The sequence below is a fragment of the Clytia hemisphaerica genome, unplaced genomic scaffold (genome assembly GCF_902728285.1).
Source record: "Clytia hemisphaerica strain Z4C2 unplaced genomic scaffold, Clytia hemisphaerica genome assembly, whole genome shotgun sequence".
NCBI lineage: Eukaryota > Metazoa > Cnidaria > Hydrozoa > Leptothecata > Clytiidae > Clytia > Clytia hemisphaerica.
Window position 1 is genome coordinate 826,379 of NW_027103417.1, and position 23,934 is coordinate 850,312.

Genomic DNA, 23,934 nt, shown 5'->3' on the forward strand with positions numbered 1-23,934 from the left:
TGCTCGTATTTTTCATGTTGATAATAAGGATACAAAACTTTGAGTCAAAATATTTATCAGTCCAGGTTTTATGACTTTAAAAAACTAAAAGCTAAAATCACAAAATCTTAAAATACTTAGATCTTTGAGTAATAATATCACTTCTCGGGTACATAGCAAATGGATGCATACACGTTTTTTCATAAGAACATCCAAAATTTTTGAAGCCTTCAAATATTCTTATGTTTTTGTTTTAAATATTTTGTGAGTATGAATTTTTGTGTAATTTCCTATAAAAATTTCCTTTAAAATGTTCTTGACTTGTTTTAATATTTTGGCCATCAAAGCCTTATGTTCTTAATATATAGCTTGTTCTTATAAAAAACATGTAAAATATATCAATCTTACACATCATTTTGATGCCTTATCAGACAACTCCGGTGAAACCCACTGGGTTCCAGAGTTTCAAAGAAGCTCCGAAACACCTTAAATCTGAGTCCTAGTGAATAGTGAGTTCATCCAGCCAAGACAGAAAAAAATTTATGAGCTAGGTCAAAAAAAGGTCCAGCTTTGACATTGCTTTTTTTCCCATACCCACTGAATTTTCTGACTTGAAAACAAAAGGATTGAAATCCCCAGCCATAAATGATATTGGAATATCAATCACCATCGAGTTTCAGTCTGTTATCTTTTCACTGGCTGAAAAATTCCTACCGGGTCTGTGAGAGGGGGTGCTATAGGTTTTATATATAGGTTTTATTTTTCCTTAGAATAACAATAATCAACCTAACAAGCTTTTAGAGCAGCATAGACAGTCTTTTTTTATCCCATCTATCCAATCCATAAACTTGAAAGTCAAAAGTAAAGGTTTATTTATACGACTCGAAAAAGAATTTTTGCGGTGACGACTTGAATGTCTTCATGAAGAAAGAGGTGGACTAATTTTTCCCCTTACTTTTTATTGCCCTTTGATAGCTGTTGTTGTTCGACAAACTTTTAGATTTTTTTGTTTTATTTTAAGGTAGGGTAGTCTACTGAGAAATGGAAAAAATCATTTTTTTACTTTTTTTGTAATAACTTTTGAAATATTTAAGATATCTCAGAATGAAACTTTCCACAATGGTAGTCCAACTATTCACAATGCAAAATATGAAAAAAGAATTATAAAAATAGCACAGACGGGGGTGATACCGACCAGGGGGTTACGTTCTATAATTTTCTCAATACAGGTTTTTAAAGACTTGTAAAACGTTTTAGCAAAAGATTTTTGGTATGGTTGTTGGTATTCATCAAAGGCAGAGGATGAGTGAAAAAGGGAATCAAAGGAAATCTAGTGTCGTGAAAAGTTACTGCAATCAAATCATCAAATTAGATACAAATATAAAAAGCTTACATAAAAGTTTTGTTTTTAAATAAGAGTGGTATCGTTTGCTGGGCAATTTTAATTCAAAAGCTTTTGAACATTGGACTAACACGTTTGTGGAGCAAGATTGGTCACAAAGAGGAAAAGAAAAACATTTTTTGCTTTTATCGGGAATCCAAAAAATACGTGCAATTTGACTGGTTAAAAAGAGTACAATATATCTTGTATTTTACATGTAAAAATATAAATTGACGAAAAGATGTTGTTGCATTGTAGCGGTAGAAGCAATCTAACGTCACTTTGCTACAAAAGTGTCCTCAAACACAAAAAATGCATTTTTTGGGTCACCGATAAACCAGTTATCAGACATTGTTGCTCGTACAATATGGAAATATTTCACTTGTTCCGGATTTTCCATATAATTGTACGGAAAAATCTCGGAACTCGTAAAATATTTCTCATATTGTACTCGCAACTGTCCGATAACTATTACATATCAGCAAAATATAACAAAAGGCTGACACTGTCTTGATATGAAATATGTGTCTGATATAAAACGGGAACACTTATGTAAAAATAAAACCTTTAAATCAAGATTTGATAAATCAGCTAAGCTATATCTTTTAGCTATGGTTTGCATCACCAAAGACAGTGCTCGACATAAAGTGTTTATGTAATATATAGTTTTGAACCGAATTTAATAAAGAAAAATCATCAAATAAAGCTTTGTTATTCTGTCAATTTAACCAAACCATTTATCATTCAAACAAACCAAATCAAATTCATTCATACCGTACAGTGTTGATATATTTTAATCGACTGTTATTTCAAAAATTCGTCTCGGTAAAATTTTCTAATCGATGCAAGCCAATCCCCGTTTTCTGTCATGTGATGTTTCACATAATTCACCTGAAAGGCCGTTGCTAATTGACTTGCCATTTCCGGGTGTTTTTTTCTGATAGCTGGCATAATCATGGTCTCAAAAAGCTTTTTTTTAGCAGCCATGGTTGGCTCATCTAAATCGCCAAATCGGATCTCGCTAATGAAATTTGATATCATGCGACAGGCATGCTTGAAGATTTCATCGTCGTCTTTATCCTGCTGAAAAAGAAGAGAAACAAGTTTGTCCACATTTGCTTGGATTGGTTGTCTCATACAATCTTTCTCAAGTTGCATAGAGGAATCTTGCAGCTGGCGTTCAAGGGCTTTGACCTTCTCATTAAGCTTAATATTGAAGCGATATCTAATTGCATTTTGCCTTTCTGCCTTTTTCTCTTTTTCGGTTCGAGGCCGTTTCCCCTCATTTTTTGTCGAAGGTGTAGTTTGGTTTTCACTGGTATCTTGGGCAAAAACTGTGGCCATATTTGGTCTTGAATCAGTTGAAATCTTTTTTGTTGACACGTGATCGTTGACCTGTTGGGTTCTCTCATAGGGTTTAGACTTTCCTCTTTTAGTGCGATTCCGTCGCTTCTTTGGTCTGGGTACTAACCGGACATCTTCATTCTTGATATTATCTAACCCTTCACTGTCAGACGAAAGTTCAGTCTCATGATCACTTTCGACAGCTTCATTCTTTCTTTTTGTAATCAGAATGTTTCCATCGATAGACGTTTCATTTTCTGTAAGAAGGTCAGGAATAGCCGCCTCACAAGAAGCTTTCAAGTTATCTGCAATTCTTCCCACAACAATTGTTTCCTCTTCGACAGTATCTGATTCAGCTTGATAAAAGTGAACGTCTTGGCCATTACTCTCAACGATTTCTTCAACCATGTTGGCGATTTTTGCTACATTATCATCACCATGTTTTCTTGGCAACGATTCCATCGGAGGGCTGACGTCACTTCTTGCACAAACAGGCTCTTCTTGTAAATGCTGACTCAAGATTTCTAAGTAAGCATCCATGAACAAACTACTTGCTACCGAAAGTGTTTGCTGGTCCAATTCGATGTCTCCAAGCTGCGGAACCGATACATCCATTGCATTACAATCAGCCAATGACTCAATTGGCTGCTTTGCTGAAGGGATAACATCATTAGCCTGACAAGATCGGTTGTGTTCGAACGAAGGTTGCTGGGGAAAGTTTTCAAGAGGTATGAGGGATACACCACAAACAGGAGTCCTCGAATAATCGCCGAAGCCTTCAGGTGCTGCATTTGTGACATTCGAGAATTCTGGTTCTTCATCATCAACATAACGAAATGATGGCGGTGCTAAAAGCCCCCTTGATTCTTTCTTTGTGAATTGGTCATTGGAAGTAAACTCAGTTTCCTCAAGCTTTAGCAATCTTTTCTCAGTTTCGCCATCATTATACTGAATAGTGAGCCCATCGATATAGTTTGTGTTATTATTGATGTTGATGCATAAGTTCACGGCTGAAAAGGAATGCAAAAAAATCAATTTCACCTTTGTTTCAGTATATCTGGTGTGGCAGACAATTTTCTCTCCAGGTTTTCTTTTAAGGGTTCTAGGAAAAGAATTTCGTACAGCATGCCAGAATAGGCTTTTCCAGAAATAGTCCGTGTTCCCTCTGTTGAGGATATTTGATATCCAGGGGGTTAACAATTTTTGTTCAAAAGTGGATATCCAGGTGGTTAAATATCTACAAGGAAGCGGATATCCAGCGGGTTAAGTGTCTTTTCAACTAAAAAATACGATATCCGGGGGTAAGCATCTTTATAAGAGATGATATCCAGGGGGTTGAGCATATTTTTAAGAGTGGATATCCAGGGGTCTTTACTAATAAAGTAAGATATCCAGGGGGGTTCGATACTTCAAAAAATCAATATCCTCAACAGTAGGGGTAAATTTTTTTTCTTGAAAAGCCCAATTTCGCACGAAACATATTTCATAATTTGAAAGACAACTTGGGGTTAAAAAGCTGTTTCAGCAAGATATTGAGGAGGTTATTATTACTACCCAAGTAAAGAAGCCCTGGTAAACCTGGAAGATTCAGGGGGTGTATCTAGGTGTATCTAATACTTCGATGGCGGTTTGGCGGGCATCCACGCTAAAACTCCAAATGAGAGTGTGAGCTTCCCATCGGAAAACAATTGTAGCCACCTAGGCTGTGCCAACGTCCAGAACCAGGCTCAAAATGAGCTTCTCATTATAAGGGAGTGGTCAGAAAGTATCTACTAGGAGGGAGTGGAGGATATTTTGAAAAATCCCAAAAAACTTTCGCACCCCCTCCCCTAGCCTGGAAAAAAATTTCGAACCCCCCCTCATAAGGCCCAATATTTTTTCGCACCCCCCCCCCCCCCTACTAGAAAAATTTTTACGCAAAAAAAGAATTCATACAGATGCGGTACAAAGAGTATTATTTGTTTTTATGACAGTTTTTTATGTCAAAATTAGGTAAGGGAGATAGTTTAGCCCTGTAAAGTTGAGTATAGTCCTTTAGGAGATCTACCATTTTGATTGACGTTTACACCACGGGATTTTTTCCGTCGATTTCCATGGTTACGACGGAATTTCTCTGAAGTAAACAAAAGAAAAAAACCCGTGGTGTAAACGTCAATCAAAATGGTAGTGTGATCTCCTAAAGGATTAGTCCATGGTTAAAATAAGAATCAGCGAGTTATTTTCTCTGAGTTTCCCTAAATTTTGGGAGAAAATTACGGCTTATTTTCCCTGATACACAATCTCCCTACATTACAAAGGCATCTCAATTACTCAAAATATCCTGAGGGGCCACCATGGTTGGCCCCGAAGGGAGAAAATTTTGAAGATCAGGTACTCGAGACCCTAAAATACAAGCTATTCTGTTGTTAAAAGGAGTCTGAAAAATAAAATTCTCTGAGTTTGCAATTTCCCTATAAACCTATATTTTTCAGGTTTGCCAGGGTCTGTCAAAACTCTGTGTATGTAATTTATAAGATATTAGTAGAGACTAAGGAGGCACAACTATGGTTTGCGCCGACAGGAGAAAATTTTGATGTTTTTCACCACCATTTTAGCTAAAAGACACTTTTTTTTGACAAATTTCTTTCTAAGAAGTACTTTTTCAAACCACTCTGATGAGCTGTGAAAGCTACTAATCTACTTCCCTCATCTAGCTCAATGCTACAAACCAAAAGGGCAAGGCGATGATGCCCAAATAATGTTAGTATGACATGTACATATATCGAATAAAATAAATTCTGAGTTGTCGGCCGTGAGGACGAAAAATTTTTGAAATCTTGAAACGTAAAACTATGAAATTAGACTTCCTACATTTTCTCTTGAGTTGCCCAAAAAATTTTGGAACCCCCCCCCCCCTAGAATCCTCCACCCTCCCCCCCCCCCCTAGTAGATACTTTCTGACCACTCCCTAACAGCTGAGACCCCTGATCCCCTTATATATAGACTCATCTTTAACTGGAAATAACTCTGAAGCAAAAGGTTTCCGGGACATCTCAAAAACTATTTATTGCGATTCTAACGGTATTTTGAAGTCAAATTCTATTACAACCTGCCACATTCGTGTATTTCATATACATCAACCAACCAACTGAAAAAAGCCATGTTTCCATTTAAGACTATGTTTTTAGGTTTTTATTGAAGATTTGTATGGAAGCCGAGAAAGGTCAGTGCGTGGAAATCTTTAAACCTGTCGCGATCTTTTTGAAACCGTTGCAATCTTTTTCAAAGTTATTGCGGTCTTTTTCAAACGCAATAGCTTCTGGAAAAGCAACAACTTGAAAAATAAAGCGACAAGTTTTAAAAACTTTCGCGTACTGATCCTGACGTTGCTCTCATAGATTTGGCCCTAAGTTGGACTATTATAACTTAACTAGCCATAACTTTCATGAAGGTGCCACCGCAGCAAAACGAACACATAGAGTTGAATTTGCGTTCAAAAGGAATGATCTTAGCCCTACAGTAATTTTTGTTAAGAGTGACCTCTCATCTGAGACAAAATTCTTTCAAATGCTAACAAATGTGTCAAGATAGTGATTTACAGTCTACTTAGAGTGACGTCCGTGCCTTGTCTTACACGTTTTTTATAAGAACAATTTCATAAGAATACGAGGCTGAAATTTGGCCAAAACCTAAGAAAAAATTAAGAAGAATCTGAACCTCAGATTTCAGAAATTACTGAGAAGTACATGTTTCCATTTTAATTAAAATTGACATTTAAGGCTGAAAAACTCATATAAATTTAAGAGCAGCCCAGCCAGAATCATATGACTTACTGGTTTTTCCTATAAATAGCGTATATATCTGAAGATACTGCTCTTCTTATGTTATTTTACTAATGTACACGTTTAGCAACATAACTGTTCGAATACTTGTGTAGAGTAATATTTTACCTATGAAGAGCGCTTAATAACTACTTGTGGTATAAAAAGGGAATTTCCTTAGATTCATTTAACTCTCCAGGGATAAGAAAAAGACAAACTGACATTTCAAAATGAGTAATCAGATCAAAATAACTCCGGAAAAGTCTTTTTGATGATAATAAAACAATAGAGAGACCGTAAGATAAAAATGCTACCGTTAAGCGGAACTAAAATACTGAAAAACGCGCGCAAAATTATGAGATGTTTGCCCAACTTCCATATGCGTGAAGCTATGAATGCCATCCTCAGAAGCTTTAGGCTTCCTCCGGTGGCAAAAAGGGACCCTGAAAATGACTCTAAGAGGTTAGGGGGGGGTTACTTGGTCTGAGAGGTGACGGGGTATGTCCGAGCCAAAAATTGAAAATCGACCCTTTGCGAGAAAAAATTTACATTTTTGAGACCTTTTCAAAGGTTTTGTAAAAATTTTCGTCGCCTGTTTTGCCTTAGACTATGTTATAGTCTAAGACGAATCACTATGTAAGGAAAAAGCCCAAAGCAGAAGAAAATTCGCAAACGGGTTTTTTTGCCAAATAGAGTTTACAGTCGATAGAGTTGCCAGTCTAAAAACGTTAATCATTAGTTTACCTCGGTAACCGGTTGTCTCTTCAACTGGAGGTTGGTTGTTCCTTCTATTGCGAAGTCTTCGAATAAGTTTAGAAAAACGATTTCTCAAACCAAGAAGACATCCCATCTTTGATTTCAATATTGTATTTGCTATATATATACAGTAACTGAAAAATAACCAAAGATAGATTATAATTTCCGACTAGGAAACAGTGAATTCAAAACAAGCTTGTCTTATTGAAATGAGTACACACTATATACTGAAATCTGCAGAAAGGAATTCAAAATATTAAAGTCATTCGATCGTATGATGTTTGTCGCTTGGAAATTCCCTTTCTCCCTTAAAATGACGGATATCTGATGATTGAAATGTCTCAAACTTTCTTAGAGTAAAGATTGTTATATATATATACTATATGTTACTGCTAATGATACTACTTTTTGGTATTATTAATATGAACCCAAGAAAATCAACCATATATCTTCAATGAATATAAATGCCATGTTCAGACATAAAGATTATATTTTTAATGAGTTTCTAGCATACAAAACGAGCTTACAATACCAAAAACATACTAATTAGACTAAGACATTGAATCTTTTGCCATCATTGAATAGCCAAAACAGAAAATCCCTTCAAACAGTCAATCGGTACTTTCATTTTGATTAAATGATGCACTTAGTCATATACGTTTTTTTTATAGGAACAAACTATTATATAAGAACATAAGGCTTCGATGGCCAAAATGTTAAGAACAAGCTAAGAACATTTTAAGGCTTTGTGGACTCAAAAACAACACCCGTTTTCATAGGAAAATGGGTAGAAATGGTCACAGAATGCGGTGAAAATAAGAACATTTTAAGAACATTTTTAGGGTTGAAACCCAAAAAGTTAGGAACATCCTAACGCTATAAAAATGTTTGGATGTTCTTATAAAAGAATGTTTATGTTTATTATCATAAGCAAGGTAATAAAGATTACACAGTATATATGACTAAAGCTTTTACCCAAGAATTTATAGCATGAAAATGCAGGGAAAGGGCGTTATATTTTTGATGAGATTCTTTTTTGTAAAAATTTGTTAGTGCTTGACCCCGGGAGGGGGTACTAGGTTTGCAAGATGACGGGTATGTCCGAGCCGAAGTTTGAAAACAATCGACCCTTAGAGAAATTAAATTTTGAAACTTTTGCCTATCTTTTGTACCGTGAAAAGCACAGCTCAAAATCATATATTTACGCTGTGCCGACGAATCGAGATTCTATTCATCGCGCAATCAGCGAAGACAAAAGTAACCATGACGACCATCCAAGATCTTGGATGAGCGTCATAGTCGATATTTTTATTCCCGTCGTTGAAAACACAACTTACAAAAAGTCATCAATGCTTTGTAAAAAGAGTCAGTGATAGAGAATCATAACATAAAGTCTGTCTATTATTTCGATTCAATTAAAGTGACATTTCCATAATTAAAAGTTTAGTAATTACTGTTATACATTTGGGGATCATGTAAAAGATTTCAACTACACTTGGAGGTTTCTGGGGAATTCGTAAATAGTAAACTGCATACTGATACAGTCTGCTAGACATTAATATGGTAATATTTGCTCTTCATCTTTGATTTTTTCTACAGTGATTAGATTGACACATGCGCGATAAAATTTCTATTATTTGTCTTCAGAGGTTACTATTTTCTTTGAAAACTTAACCTCTGATACTCAGGGTATATCTTTTGACGTTTTAGCCACCCTTAGAGAGGCTTTCCTCCCAAAATTTCAGCCAAAATTTCCAAATTTTAGTCCAACTTTCAAGAATTTGAATCTTTTAGGCAGTCATTTTTTTATTTTCGTAATTTTGGAATCCTTACCTCTGTAAGGATTCCAAAATTACTCAATTTGCTTTTTAATGGTTTTTGTACCCTCTGTGAGGTAATTACCCCCTCCCATCGGGTTCTTGACTGATTTTATTTCCTTGGCACTTATAGCCTCTAATTTTTCCAGCTTGTATTTTATCTTTAGTTTAATATGTCCCCCAGGGTTGTATTAAACTGGTGTCATTTATACCACGAATTATACAGTAAAAAAGTGAGACTTTATCACGCCATCCCACCCATTAACAAATCACGCCAAAAATATTTTCTAATCCTGGAGGGGGGTAATTTGGCAAAATAGGTGTTGGATATGTGCGAGCCATAAGCATATCCCTTTTATAAACTCTCGAAAGTCTCTCAAAGGGGTACAAAATACGATGAGTTAGCAATTGATTCGAAAGGGTCCCAAAATATAAAAAATCGACTCCTCAAAGGGTCATGAAATCTAGTAATGTTGAGCTAAAAATTAGTGAAATAGTCTCTCAAAGGATCGCAAACGCGCCGAAATTAAGTCTCTCAGTGCCATTTTTCGAACTTTGGTTCGGACTTCGGACATACCCGTTACATCTGAAACCGACTACCCTCCGTCATCACGTCATAATACCAAAAAATCCTCTTATCAATCACTTATCACGCTTTTTCAGATTATGATCACGTGATCACGCCGAACAAAGCTCAATCAAACCGTGAAACATACCTTGGGTTGGGTAGAGCTTGTAACTGTTACGGGATGATATCAATTTTGTATAAATATGTATGATGTTCTGCAGTTTTCATTGATACCATACTCTACTCTCTCTTTAGTCTATTCATCTGGCGTGCTAAAACTAAGGCAAACAAAGGAAAGGGAATTTCCCGGCGAAATTTTAAACATCATTAATGATTTTTAAGCGCCTTAAACTACAGTTGGAAAGTTCTGAGTTTTAACATGAGACTTAAGACTTAGGACCTTGGAGGATCTCAGGATTTAAAAGCTCAAATTTTCTCTAATATGGCTTGGAATATAGCCTAGAAGCCACCAAACCCCTCTAAAATCGAAATATTCAATGAAAGAAAGTGGAAGTGTTAAAATAGCAACTCTCCCCCGAACTTTAAATTCTGAAAAAAGGTTAAAATACACTGAAATGTCAATATATTTCGACCACAATTGTGGCTCTGAGCTCGGCTCTGAGTATGAAATTGAAACTAAGGTTATATTTATTTTCAAGCAAACAGACACAGTTTGGTGTTAGACGGGAAATGGGTCAGTTTTAAGTTTGTTTATATAATCCACGGTACTTAGCACTTTGTAACTGTGACTGTGTGTGTCAAAAATGTTTTGATCATGTTTTAAGTGTGTCATTTATAAAAAAGCCACGTTTTATGATTGATCTGAGGTGAAGTGACTTTAGTATAGAAAATATAACATGGTAGATTTATGTTGACTTATTTTAAAGATATATGGATTTAGAAATTTTATACGTTCACCCCTTTCTCAGTGCCAGGGACCTGATGAGAATCCTTAGCGAGGGGAGATGAAGGGGAACAATTAAACGCCGATTGGGAAAATATTCTGTCGATGCAATGGGATCACAAGATTTCTGAACTCATTTTTGTAGAATTTTACTGCCATTTCCAGTGTGGGATTTAAAGCTTGGTGTAATAGGGGTGACCAGCTGATTTTCAAAATATTACGTGGGCTCTTGGGTCGCAATTCTCAAACTTTAGCTAGAATATACCCGTCATCTCACAAAACCTGCTACAACCCCTCCCTCCCGGGGTTAGGTTATACAGTAACGGGGGTGTACATATCTCATGTCGTTCCACGTTTCTCTTTTTTTATAAATATTATCATGGTCTGATTGAAATTATGATAATGTGTAAGGTATGAATTCGGATTACAGGTCATTTTTATTTCTGGCTTACTTTAAAAGGACAAAAATTTGAAAACTGACGTACAATGAATATTGATAAATGGATCACTTGGATTCTAACTATCCTCATTGCACCACAAACATACACCAAGTCACTCAAAGACAAAGTATTTTTGTTAGTATTCGATGGTTTTGTACACGATTTCGAAACACTAACAACCAATATGCCAAACTTTCAAAAGTTAGCATCTGAAGGTGTCAAAGCTAGAGGCTTGATTCCTCCTTTTCCATCACAAACTTCACCCAGTATGGTGACCCTTACAACAGGATTGTATCCAGAGTCTCATGGAATTATAGACAATTATTTTTTCGATGAAAAAGGGAATTTATTTTCGTATACTGATGATCCGAGAAACACAGCTCATTTTTATACCCAAGAACCGATTTGGCTATCCAATCAGAAACAGGGAAGTGGTAAGGCCCCACTCACTTACACTGACTTACTTACTTGTACACAGAATTTCTACGCTTACGCAACTGAAATCTGTTTACAAATCTTTTTTACGATGTAAATGTTGCTAGGGCAGGCATTTCAAGTCAATTTAAAAAAAAAACGAACTCATAAAATCATAAAAGAAACACAGCTCCTTCTCATAGACCTGGTAGATTTTCCAGCCAGTTAAGGTGAAAATAACACAGACTGAAATTCGATGAGAACTGATATTTTTATGTTTTTAATGATCGGGGATTTGAAGTCCATTCTTTTCAAGTCAGAATATTCCGTTGAGATGGAAATAATAGCCGATACCTTATCGGCCAAAACTTAGTTCGGCCCTAAATGACTAAATTCTGGCTTGGTGACTAAAATTAGGGCCAACTAAAAATTTGGTCTGACTAAAATTTGGGCCAACTAAGTTTTGGGCGATAAGGTACTTTGCAGTGAGGATTTCTTATTTGTTTATTTTCAACAGGGTCAAAAATTGGAGTGTATTTTTCGTTAATATCGTTCACTCGGGGCAATGTTTTGGCCAAATATACCAGTTGTTGGGGTCTCACCGGGTCTGTGAGGAGGGGATGTTAAGGTTAAACCTTTTAAAAAATAACTAAGCACTTAAAGATAGCCCATAGAAAAACTTTATTAAATTCATTCTGTTAAATAAAATGATAGTTTTTAAGATATTCAGGACATACCTTGTCTCACTCACTGACAAACATTCCACAATCATTCTTAGCTTAGAAATCTAAGTTTGATTGATTCAGTCACTTGGTTTAATCTGATGTTTAGTTGTGACTGAATATTTAGTATCCCAAGGCAAACTTTAAAATCTGTAAATATAAAAATATCTTTAAAGTTTCGAAAACGCTATATTTTCTTAAGCTGTACTTCTTAGCCCTATGAATACGGGCTCAGTTACCTAAGCTAGATTATTCTTATCTTTTGCAGGACACAGTTCAGTCTACTACTGGCCAGGGTACTATGCATTCACAGAAAAACCAACCTACCATAACCATCATATCACTTCACTTGGTGCAAACGTCACCACAGGTCGTCAAGCTATCGATGAAACGTTCGAACATTATGAAAGAGACCCATCGCTGAATTTCATGGTGGTTTATGTAGATGCACCAGACATCGTTGGTCACTATCAAGGAAGATCGTCTGATCAGGTATGCATAGAAGTCTTGTCGCAAAGCTCAAAATTGTTGTTTGAATTAAAAGGGATGAAACTTTTACGGAAACGCAGGATTATCAAAAGGAAGAAAAATTTCGATTAATTCTGTGAAAAATTCTGTAAAGTTGATTAGCGAAAAAACATTTTTCAGGTATATGTAGAATCTGTTTTCTGGCGCGCGGAGAAAAGCTCCATTTTTGGAAAGTTGATTCTCGCAAAATCCGAAAAATTCGCGAAATTGATTATTCGCGAAAGTTTCTTCCCCTAAAAAGTAATTTGCAGCTTTTCTTCAAAATCGCATATTCGATATAATTTTATGTTTGATTTTTAGTACAGAGAACGTATGGAGAATTTGGACAAAGAAATATTAGGTTACGTATTGGAGAAATTATCTAAACGTCCTGAAATCAATCTATTGGTGACATCAGATCATGGACATATCGATGTTGCACATGAGCATATACATTTTATATCTGATTATTTGAGCGATGAAATGCTGGGAGAGAAACCGTACTGCAGTAGTACTTGTTCGTTAAGACCATCTGATGGATACACAGCTGATCAGATATTGGAATATCTTGCACCACTTTTTGAAACTGGAGGATTCAGAGTTTTCAAGTAAGTTTCGTTGTTTTCATAATGACTCTTTTTAAGCCAATGAACTCGAGTTTACTTAGTATCAATGTGATTAATCCTGAGCGTTTCTTTTTGTGGATGATGTTATAACTATAGATCCAACCTTATCTCCGTGTACCCCAGGCTTTATTTACGTTATTGATGGACGCTAGAGAATACTCTGATGCGAGTTTTCCCCTGTAAAATAGCATATCATTACGTCAACCCCACGGAAGTCATTACATAACTTTAAAGCTCTTAGCTACGATTAAAATCGTAAAGTAGAGATAGCCTATTCAAACGATAGCAGTCCATGGTTATCTGTCAAATACAGATGATAGGGAATAGATAAAAAAAAAACTTATTTTCAGAATTATAAGGGTTTATATGTTTATAGCTGGAATAAAAAATACCTTCCTAGCTCTTCTTTATTGCATCATTCATATAGACTAAAAAAAGATATTTCAATTCCTGCTCCTCATCTAAAATCGTAAATATCAATATAAACACATTCCTGTCTCATAGCACTTCTTTCCACAGTAGAGATGAAATTTCTATTAAAATCCCAATGGTGATACAAATTCTATTCCGTTACTAGGTCAGAAATCCAATCGGGATGGTTTTAGAGTGCAATTTATTTTCAATGAATTTCAAATAAAGATGTAAATAAAGTCATTTTTCCAGTGGAAGTAATTTTCCCAACGGAACAAAATTTTCGTTAATATCGTTCACCGTAACCAAATTTTTCAGGAGCAGGGAGGTCCCACCAGGTCTTTGACGCAGGGGTTTCATGTTGTCATTATCCAAGATATTTCTGTCATACCCCTTGCTGATATTTTTGGTCGCCTTTTTTTCTGGACTATATTTTCAGATAAGGTTTTCTTAATCAAGTGAGTCACGGCGATCTGTAACTGGATTAATCGGATTCAAAAAATTTGGGTTTTGCCAAATTTTGAAAAAAAGGGTTAGAATAAAAACTCCCTTTTTCTTTTATCCTTTGAAGAGCTTAAAAGAGCACATTCTCTCAAAATTTCAAGTTCTTAGCTTTTTCCCATCCAGAATTATCTTGATTCCGATTTAGAGGGATCCCACCCGGGATGAGGAAGGGATAAAGGGATCTCTCGAAAACCAAAGTGTATCAAAAACTTCTTTCTTCTACTTTTGACTTGTTGTAAGGTGTTCATCTCCATATGTACACCAATTTTGGAGATACAGAGAAAACAAGCCGAAATAATCCTGATTTTTTAAAAGTTCCACCGAAAGATCACCGTGAGTAGGAACAATATTTTGGAAACAATATCGAAATAAAAAGGTCATTTGTGTAGGAGAGCATATTTTTATGACACAGTAATTATATTTTTATACTAGTCATAGCTTTCACTAAATGCCCCCACTGAAAGGTCATGTCATGCACTTATAAAGCTTTTAATGCTTTAAAGATTGAAACATAAAAAATAATCAGGAATAATTAATTGATTTGATTATTGATTGATTTAATTATTGATTGATTGATTGATTCTCTATTGCTACTTTGCCTAATAAACAATAGTCAAGAGGATACTGCGGATAAAATTTATCAAAAAGTTCTGCGCCATCTTAAATAGGGCGAAATAGAAACCAATCATTGCTAAGGCCCGGACTCCACTCGCCTACGCTGTGATTGCACTTGCACTTCTCAAGCAAAATCTTTTATGTTGTTGGTCAAAAGAAAAATAAAGGAATGCCATTGTGGTCCATTCAGACGTACAGTCGAGAAAAGTTGAGATGCGCCTAATTTTTTTTAAAGTGTATAGTACTTTTTCATGATGCAATCTTCTCTCCAAGCTGAAAGGATTGAATCCATTAAGATGATCGCAGCGCAGACAATGAAGAGAGGTGCCCTCAGGAAGCTAGACTTTTTGAGTTTATACCTATATACTTTCACTTCATGGTGTTTCTGTATGACTGTCTGTGTGCCTAGTCTAACCACCGTTAAATGCCTTCGGGAAGATCCCTCCTAACTTGGAAAGACAGAATTGGAGCTATTTTACCAAACTACTGGAGCGCAAGTTATTACGTAGGCTATCACAACTGAAAAAGTTGAATGTGCGCCTATACAAACTTTTTTCAGGTTTTCCAAATATATTTACCACACTGAACAAACAGTGAAAACACTCTAATGAGGTAAATCTATTAAAAAAAAAGTTTGTTTTCATATGCACACATTCAACTTTTTTGTACCCCGGGGGAGGTACTACCCTTGTCGACCGACGGGGGTGCTCCGCTGAGGTTCGAAAAATGCACCCTACGTGGGACTCGAAATTTGCGAAAAAAATGACCCTGAATGGGACTGAAATTCCAAAATTTTCTCAAATTTTCTACTTTTTCCCCAAATTTTCCAAAAATAGGCACCCTACAAGGGACTGATTTTTCTCGTGGAAGTTAAAAAAGGTACCCTGACCAGCGGAGTATCCCCGTAACCCATCTTGCCCTAGTATCCCCCCCGGGTTTTGTACTTTGCCGGTATCTTGTTTTACCAAGTTAAGAAAGACATTCCTGAGTTACGACCATATAATGGTCTTTAAAGCTCAAGAAGTTCTATAAACAATAAAGGTAGTTATTAATAAAATAACAGACAAAGATAAATTACAGTTTGAACAAAAATATCAAATGTACATTTGAAAACTTGAGCAAACTTCTTTAAAGATTCCAGAAAAAGAATTGAAATCATTGCTGAAATTAACTTCTAACTAAATTACAGTATTTTTTCAATTTTAAAGACAAGAAACAAAATTAGCCATACAAAACACTTTTTCCAGTCAAAGACGAAAGAATCAACTCATCATCATAACCAGTCTGCCATTTTGTTTGTTTTGATTTGCAAAAGTAATATTGTAATTCGTGTTATGGTGTAATTATATACTTTTTCTATAATTTGCATTTATAACACTCGCTTCAGCTTTTCAATGCTAAATCAAAACTAATTAAATGTAATATATAATAATGGTAATAGCATATAACGTAATATGAAAATGTGTATAACATTTACCGGTGTATAATTTACCGCCATATTTTTGCGGAACACTTAATTGGCCGGAAATCAAATTACAAACAAACACACAAAAAAACGCAAAGATTCGAGATTCCAGTACAATATGCGTGAAGCTATAAGTGCCTCCTCGTCGCTGCGCTCCTGCGGGGGCAATTATGAATAGACAATTACAATGTCATAAAAATATGCTCTCCTACACAAATTTTGCCCCCTCCTGTCTACGCTACTGTAATATTCACCCAAATTTTTTTTAATTACAGCAGAGACAATCTTTATGATCAATTTCCAGACCATCTTCATTTCACCAATCACAGATGGATACCTCCTATATTGATCTTGGCCGAACCAGGTTGGCTTCTACTCGATGATCGATCAGACCAATGGTCAAAATGGCACGGACTTCACGGCTATGATCCGAGTACATGTCCTGAAATGCAGACTATTTTCTACGCACGCGGTCCTGCTTTTAAACGGGCTGTTACTATGGAAGCATTCGAAAGTGTCAACGTTTACCCGTTGTTAGCGCATTTACTTGGTGTAAAACCAAGACCGAATAATGGATCTTTGGCTGTTTTCAAACACGTTTTGAAGGACGGGAATCTGGTCCAAGAGGAGTCAAGTGGGAACGGAAATATTACAAACTTCGTCATAGGGCTTGTTATTGTTTTGGTATTAGTAATCGGACTTTATTTTGGGACACAAAACAAAAGCTCTAGAGATACTTTTGGTAGAGTGAAAAAGAACGTTTAAAAAAATATTAATGTATATATTTATTATTCATCATACAATGTATAGCAATGTGCCCTCCCGGTTATTACCATAATGGCTTTATGGCAACTCCTGAACTTGGGCACAGGATGTACGGTATTATTCATCATCAATTTTACCCTTATATTTTTGTTGATGCTATTTTTCAAATTGTATTTTCAAAAATTTTGTCACGTTCATCTATTTTGGGAAGAGCTACCGTTCTAAAAACTGATTTCAAAATCTCACATTGAATACACCTTTTCGACCGTAGCCGCCAATTGCCGCGCGGTATCCCCCCCTAAACTCTATCCAATCCTTTTTTGACACCTTTTTCTATTGTCTATACGTGCGAAAAAAAGACTGGGACGGTTTTAGAGTGGTAAAACGGACAAAAAAATGGCCGCGCGGCATTTGGCGAAAAGGTGTATAATAAAAACATGTTTTCCTTTTATGGTAATAAAAATACTGTGGGGAGGCTGAAGGCTCAAATGGGATGAAATTCACTAAAGATTTGAGAAAAAAGATCTCATTTTATAAAAAGTGGGAAGGCTGTAGTCTCCCCAGTCTCCCCGCTTCCGCCGAGCCTGATGAAAAACAAAATGAACCTTCAAGTACACAACCGAGAACAATGACCAATGACCAATTACCAAAGCTCACTGATATGCTAATGATATGCTAATTTTTTCATCAAATACATTGATATTTTTGCTGACATCTCGAAAAATTCGTTACTGCCTTCCTCGGCCACCATACAGGTCTTAGTATGCTGATAAACGTTATGCTTATAAAAAAAAGTCAAGTTGTCTATATTCTTCAAGGTCTGTTGATAATCCATTCTTACATTGTCGGCGTTCTCCGAGAGGTGGTTATTGACCTGGATTTAGGCTACTAGACCGTCTGCTGCTCATTGAGAAGGAATTTATTGACAGCATCTGACTTTGCTCACTATTTACCCCCAAAATATCCTTTTTTTCAAACCAATTACTCCATCCAAAATGTTTGAGTAGGAAGTTCCGAACAGATTTTAATCGGATGCAATAAATGATCGGATCAAGCATCGGATTTAAATTTGCAATGAAAAAAAACCACATGCTTATATATCTTGAAAAGAATTTTTTCTGTTTCTTGTCGGCAACTTTCACCAAAATATATCTTGCAAGAAACGGTAAAAAGCAAACTCCAAAAACGATTAACACACTTTGGGCCATTTTGTAAGTTCGGCGCCGTAATTTTCGATCTTCGTCCTTTACTTGTTGCAATTTGTGAGTTTTATTTCGTTTTGAAATATTACTCGATTCAAAACTGATTCGAAATTGAAGATAACATAAAATGAAGAATAGACCACTCATCGTATATCCAACAGGACCGACCAAATCTCTTGAAATTTCATACACACGAAATCCGACTATCACAAAAACGATAAGTAAACACCAAATAAAGGCTAAACCCAGTAAAAGGTGCCAAAATTTGCAATGGACATAATCCACAAAATATGGATGAACTATATGGATGTACTGGTGAACATTGATAAAAACAATCACAGGGGTTGATAAAAATATAGAAATCCATTGCAAAGTCTGTATGGCAGCTCTAATGCTACATCCACGTGCTCCAGTTCCAAGGATGTACGACCAGTAGGCAAATAAAGGATGCAATGTTATTGTTGTGAAAGTATCAGTCATCATTAAGATGATTGATAATCTATGGTGTGTCTTTTTATAATACTTCAATTTGTAGAAAGCATATGCGACAATAAGGTTCGTTATTAACGACATAATTCCAGCGATTATGTTAGCGTATTGAAGGACGTGGTAATTAATGATTGCTGAGTCACTGATTTGTGCCGATGCAGGTTTCCCATGACATGACTTTATTCTTGATATCCTTGAGGTTTTGGTGTGGTTCATGTTACTGTCCTATAAATTTTTTAAAAGCATTGAGATGAGAAAAAAAACTTAGCCTACAGCTTAATTCCCTCATTTTTCATCTTCATTTTCAAAATGTTTTAAATCATTTTTCTCAAAGATTATAATGCTCTGAATTATCTTTTCGTCAACAAAATTTGTCAGAAAAGAAGCATTGGTTAAAAAATAAGTAAAACAAGAAAAAGGGTCTATTCACACTGTTGCTTCCTCTTTGTCTCTTATTATCTAACTTTGCAAAATATAATACTTTTAGTTTTATCAGTGAGAAGACAACATGGATTTGCGTATTTCGAAAAGTTAGGTAATTTAAGTTCATTGTTTCAAAGTTTCAAGTTGCTCAAATCTACGCCAAAGGAAGAAAGGCAATCATTACTTTCGCTTGAATGTTTCATACACCAGTAAGAAGGACTTTTCTCGTTCAACAAAACATTTTTATGATTCAAACACGATAAGGCCATTAGCTTGAAACTTTCAGTGTGAGCACACCCTTAGTGCACACCTTATAGACTTAGAGCTTACGTTATCATATTGATAGTGTGTTCAGCGTTCAAAAGAAATTCATCCCACGATTCTAAAGGGTATTGATACTTTTGTACTCTCTGATAAATTAACATGGGATTTGATCTTTTTCTAAGCCCTTTTTCGTAGTCGCCACCTGCATTTAAAGCATATTGATTATCTAGGAATCACTTGCCTTATACGACGTCACATATCACAAGGCTAATATCTATTTCCGGAATCTAAGTTAAGTGAGTTTATTTTCGAACCTCTATACTTTAAATTATCTCCTTTCTATTTAGATTTTGTTTTAGAAACAGTATGATAACCCCCCCTCTGAAAAACCGTACCAAATGTTAAGATCTCTTTATAGATTTTTTTTTTAAATAAGAGTGATTTCGTTTGCTTACTCATCAATTTTGATTCACAAGCTTTTGATATTGAATTGACACGGGTGTGGAGCAAGGAAAAGAAAAACCTTTTTTAGCAATTGGCGAGCAATGTCCTGATATGAAACATGTGTCTGCTATGAAATGGGATTAACAGTAAAAAGAAAACTTTTAAAGGGACCCATGTCGATAGTTAACGCTCTAATGGGCTTTTCCAGTAAACAAATTGAATAAGGGGGGTGGAGGATATAACGATTTTTGGAAATTTACCCCCCAGAAGAGCATCAGTTGACCCCTGGACATTCAAAACCATCCCTAATCAGAGCAAGTCTGCCCTTAAAACAAGGCAAATTTTGCATATATATCACTACCCCCCCCCCCCCCCGGAAAAAATATCAAATATATCTACCGTCCATGTACAAAAATTTTCTGGAAGCAAAATCTTATTTTTATCTCATCAGTCGAAAAATAATAATAGAAAAAGACTGGTACTTCAAACAGTTTTCCTGACACGACTATCCCAAAAAATGTGTGCTAAACGAATTCAAATGCGTGCACTACTGAGGGTTTAAACAGGGGAAGAGGGTAAGGTGACATCTTGTGGGCCAATCTCCGAACAGATCCTGAAAATTCCATTTGAAATTGAAGAAATAAAACAAAATAAAATAAATTTAAGATTTTTCTACTAGACCAATAATATTGAAGAATTCTACCACCACGCTTTGAAATTCGCTGATATTTCAACTATAATCTACTTTCTTACTTATTAAGTATTTTGAATTTCTCATACGAAGGATATTCTCTGCAATGCAAACGAAGTCCATTTGAACTAAATTTAAGCGTATATTTTTTAAGTGATTTTACGACATTGATAATGGACGAAAGGAAATGGGGAGAAAATAAGCGGGGGATGTTTTCTTTATTTTCTGATTGGGGAAAAGGCGTGAAGGCCATTAAGAATTTCACGAGATATATTTCCACGAACAATAGTCCGGGGGGCATTTGATTTCGAAACGATGGTATGTGCCACGCAAAATCTGCATTTCAAAATCGTACCCTTACAGTGTAGTTCAATATGGCTGAAAAGGATTGATTTAACCAACCCTTATAGTGCACTAGGTATATTTCTCAGCTGTAAATCTGCGTGAAAGAAGAAGCTTGGGAAATTTTCTGTTTCAAAGAAAAACTGAGAAAATTATTCTTGTCAGCTGTAATTATCAGATAATAGAAACTTTTTCAAACAAACGAGAAGTAAAGGATGTATAATTAACTTTTTGAATTTTAAGCCTAAAAATGTTTTTTATTGACTTATTTTCGTGGACGACAACCAAATCCGCAAAATCCGCGAAAACCGCAAAATTTGATCCCCGTGAAAATTAATCCCATTAAAGTACAGAGAATAGCTCTTTATCTACAATGAAATACTTTATACTATCATATATGCCTATATAAAAAGTGTTTACATTTAAAGGTGCATTTGAAGATGCTAAAAATATTAAGTTTCAATGAGAGAGAGAAGTGAGAGAAGTGAACTCTCCAAATCATTCGGAATGGGCCCTATCCCTGAATAGATACCTACCCTAGGAAATGGAAATTACCACGCTTACCATCCAGACACTGCTAACCAGTTATTGGTGTATAGACGACGATACTCGAACTACACGGGAGGACATACATCTTCGCAGGTGTCGAACCTATGAGTATCTACACCACACCACATGCAATGTCTGATATACTCCCCCATATACTCTTTTATCAGAGTGATTGTACCTAGTTCCCCTCAGAAGGCATGGTATGACCCGGGTACATTCACTTGCCAAGTGTATCATAGCACCGAGTGAGGATTGAACCTGACCTCGCAGACGGGAATGAAGGTTGATAACCACTACACTGCTGCACCTAAGTTTCAATGTTTCAATAGTACTAGTAATAGTACACTAAGTTTCAATGTTTCAATAGCAAATTTAAAAGATTTAGTTGTCTAAATAAATCGATGTATTTTTGGGCAAACACTGTGCTAATTTTGAGAGTTTTAGCACATTTTCCTTGAAAATTTCTTCATTAAAAATCTTTACGTCTAAAAGGGAGGGGGTTTTCAAATTCTGATGGATGATTAATTAAAAGGTTACCTAATCGTAATATAGAATTCTTTTTGAAATTTATCGATGATTTTATGAGAGGGGACCCTTAGAAATATAGGATTTTGTGCTTGTTACGGCAACCTTTTTCTTATTTTGATCATGAACATATAAACGACTGGACATCTATCTTTTATTGTCTCTTTGAAGCGAGCTTCGTTGCCGCCTGTATTTCAAAATTGGTATGAAAAATCCGACAACATTCCGTCATAATTTTATTCCTTTGAATTATTTAGGTAAAAAGATTGATAGAGCTTGAACATTACTCCTAATGTACAAAAAAATTATTTTCGAATTTTTTTACAAGTTTGCAATATATTTTATCAACATTTTAAACTCTGAAATGCAGAATTTCAACTGCGTGTATACTTTTGAATCCCTTTTGTCACTCCAATAATTTTTTTTATGACTCGAAAAAAATAGCTTGCCAAAGTTGAGAGCCTGTGTAATAAGAATATCAAAATTAGAATGTGACACTCTCTAAAATTATTAGACACTTTTAAGTCAAAATTTAGAAATATTAGTCGGAGTTTTGACAAGCTGATGATGATTTTGCCTCTGTTATCTTTGTTATGATATAGATAAAAGACTTGAGAAGAGTAGAACGACAGAGACTTTTGTCGAAGTTTTGACGTTGTTAGCAAGGTAATCCCAAGTGGTATATCATCAAAATCTATTGTTTCATTTTATGCTTTTAACGAGGCGGCAACGAAGCTAGCAGCCTTTTCTACAAAAAGACAAAGGAGATGGATGTCCAGTCGTTTATATGTTCATGTTTTGATCAACAAAGTTATTATCTCACAGAAGAGTTGTTAAAAATCCAACATCTTTTTATTCAGTTTTTTATGAACTTAAATATCCCCACGAGTATACCCAAAATTAATCATCGTATTCCCAAAGCAACCAAACAGCTGTTTGCTTCCGATGATAAATCAGAATAGAACAAAAGGCATTGACTCTCCATCTATCTTTATTACCTTCATGGTCGCATCCAATCAAAGAATGAAAAAAATGAAGTCATTGTGTTGTTGCTTCAGTTTCATAATTATAAATTTTCATTCATTGACCAAAGAAATAAAGAAGTCGTTATGTTGCTGTGACGCATTATCAAAAAAGAAAAGACGGGGGTAATAGTTGGGACAATCTCCCTATATCAAATCATATCAGAAGGGACGAGTGCAGCCTAATAATCTCGATGCTAGTCAGAATTAATAGGAGACAATTTTCCTGACGTCCTAATTTGCTTGAATCATTTTGACCAAACCTAAAGGCTTGACCGCGAGTAAGGTAGAACATGTGATCTTTAGAGCACAATCATAAAATCAAGATGATTTCATAAATTAAAAATGCAAAAAAATAAGTCATAGCTCCAAGCATGAGTGGGCTTTTCCAGAAAAAAACCGTACTGTTGAGGAGCTCATAACTTTTTGTGAATTACCCCCCTTGGAATTCCAGGCAATTTTAGGATCATACCCCTCTGGAATTCCGAATTTTTACAGATTTTCATTCATTACCCCCATGGAATTCCACTTATTTTTGACGGATTTTTGTCTACTGCTATGGAATTCGACTGCATTTCAAACCATACCCCCTTGGAATGGAAATGGACTCCTCAACAGGGGGTGCACGGTTTTTTTCTGGAAAAGCCCAATAAAGATTAGAAGGGGAAGAAGCGTAGGTTGATAATTGAAATATATTTCATTCCTGGTCTGTAAAGAACATACAAAAGAATTCTTATGGAAGACCGTTTGTAAAACATCAAGGAGCCAAAATTTAGAATCAGAATAGTTCAAAATACCTTTTATAAATCGTCAAATTTGTATAGTTTTGCAGTTAAAAGGGATGCACTTTCCAAAATTTTCCGTTTCTCGTTTTAAAAGGAATTTCCAGGATTCGTTTTTTATAATTTTTATCTTAATCTCCGAAATCTATTGGTTTGTTTTACAAAGACGGTAATGGAAAATAT

The 23,934-nt window shown here is 35.5% G+C and overlaps 2 protein-coding genes across 3 annotated transcripts; one reads left to right on the forward strand and one right to left on the reverse strand.

The window, feature by feature from the left end:
• Window positions 1–1,030: 1,030 nt before the first annotated feature.
• LOC136797698 (uncharacterized) lies at window positions 1,031–7,390 on the reverse strand. Its single transcript, XM_067054281.1, has 2 exons — window positions 7,249–7,390; window positions 1,031–3,714 (listed from the first exon to the last, which is right to left on the reverse strand). The coding sequence occupies exons 1-2, from the start codon at window positions 7,352–7,354 to the stop codon at window positions 2,165–2,167; spliced, it is 1,656 nt and encodes a 551-aa protein (XP_066910382.1). The 5' UTR covers window positions 7,355–7,390; the 3' UTR covers window positions 1,031–2,164.
• Window positions 7,391–10,956: 3,566 nt separating this feature from the next.
• On the forward strand, window positions 10,957–17,250 carry LOC136797699 (ectonucleotide pyrophosphatase/phosphodiesterase family member 7-like). Of its 2 annotated transcripts, XM_067054284.1 has the most exons (5): window positions 10,957–11,423; window positions 12,394–12,617; window positions 12,954–13,240; window positions 16,529–17,030; window positions 17,125–17,250. In XM_067054284.1, exons 1-4 carry the CDS (start codon window positions 11,036–11,038, stop codon window positions 17,016–17,018), a joined length of 1,389 nt encoding a protein of 462 aa, XP_066910385.1. In that variant the 5' UTR covers window positions 10,957–11,035; the 3' UTR covers window positions 17,019–17,030; window positions 17,125–17,250. The 2 variants fall into 2 exon arrangements, with proteins under 2 accessions (XP_066910385.1, XP_066910383.1); XM_067054282.1 differs by having other exon boundaries at window positions 10,992–11,423; window positions 16,529–17,250.
• Window positions 17,251–23,934: the final 6,684 nt, after the last annotated feature.

Coding starts and splice junctions, on each gene's coding strand:
- LOC136797698 (XM_067054281.1), bottom strand. CDS start 7,354: ATGGGATGTCTTCTTGGTTTGAGAAATCGTTTTTCTAAACTTATTCGA. Junction 3,715..7,248: donor AGAGACAACCGGTTACCGAG/GTAAACTAATGA, acceptor ATTCCTTTTCAG/CCGTGAACTTATGCATCAAC.
- LOC136797699 (XM_067054284.1), top strand. CDS start 11,036: ATGAATATTGATAAATGGATCACTTGGATTCTAACTATCCTCATTGCA. Junction 11,424..12,393: donor CAATCAGAAACAGGGAAGTG/GTAAGGCCCCAC, acceptor TATCTTTTGCAG/GACACAGTTCAGTCTACTAC. Junction 13,241..16,528: donor GGAGGATTCAGAGTTTTCAA/GTAAGTTTCGTT, acceptor TTTTAATTACAG/CAGAGACAATCTTTATGATC.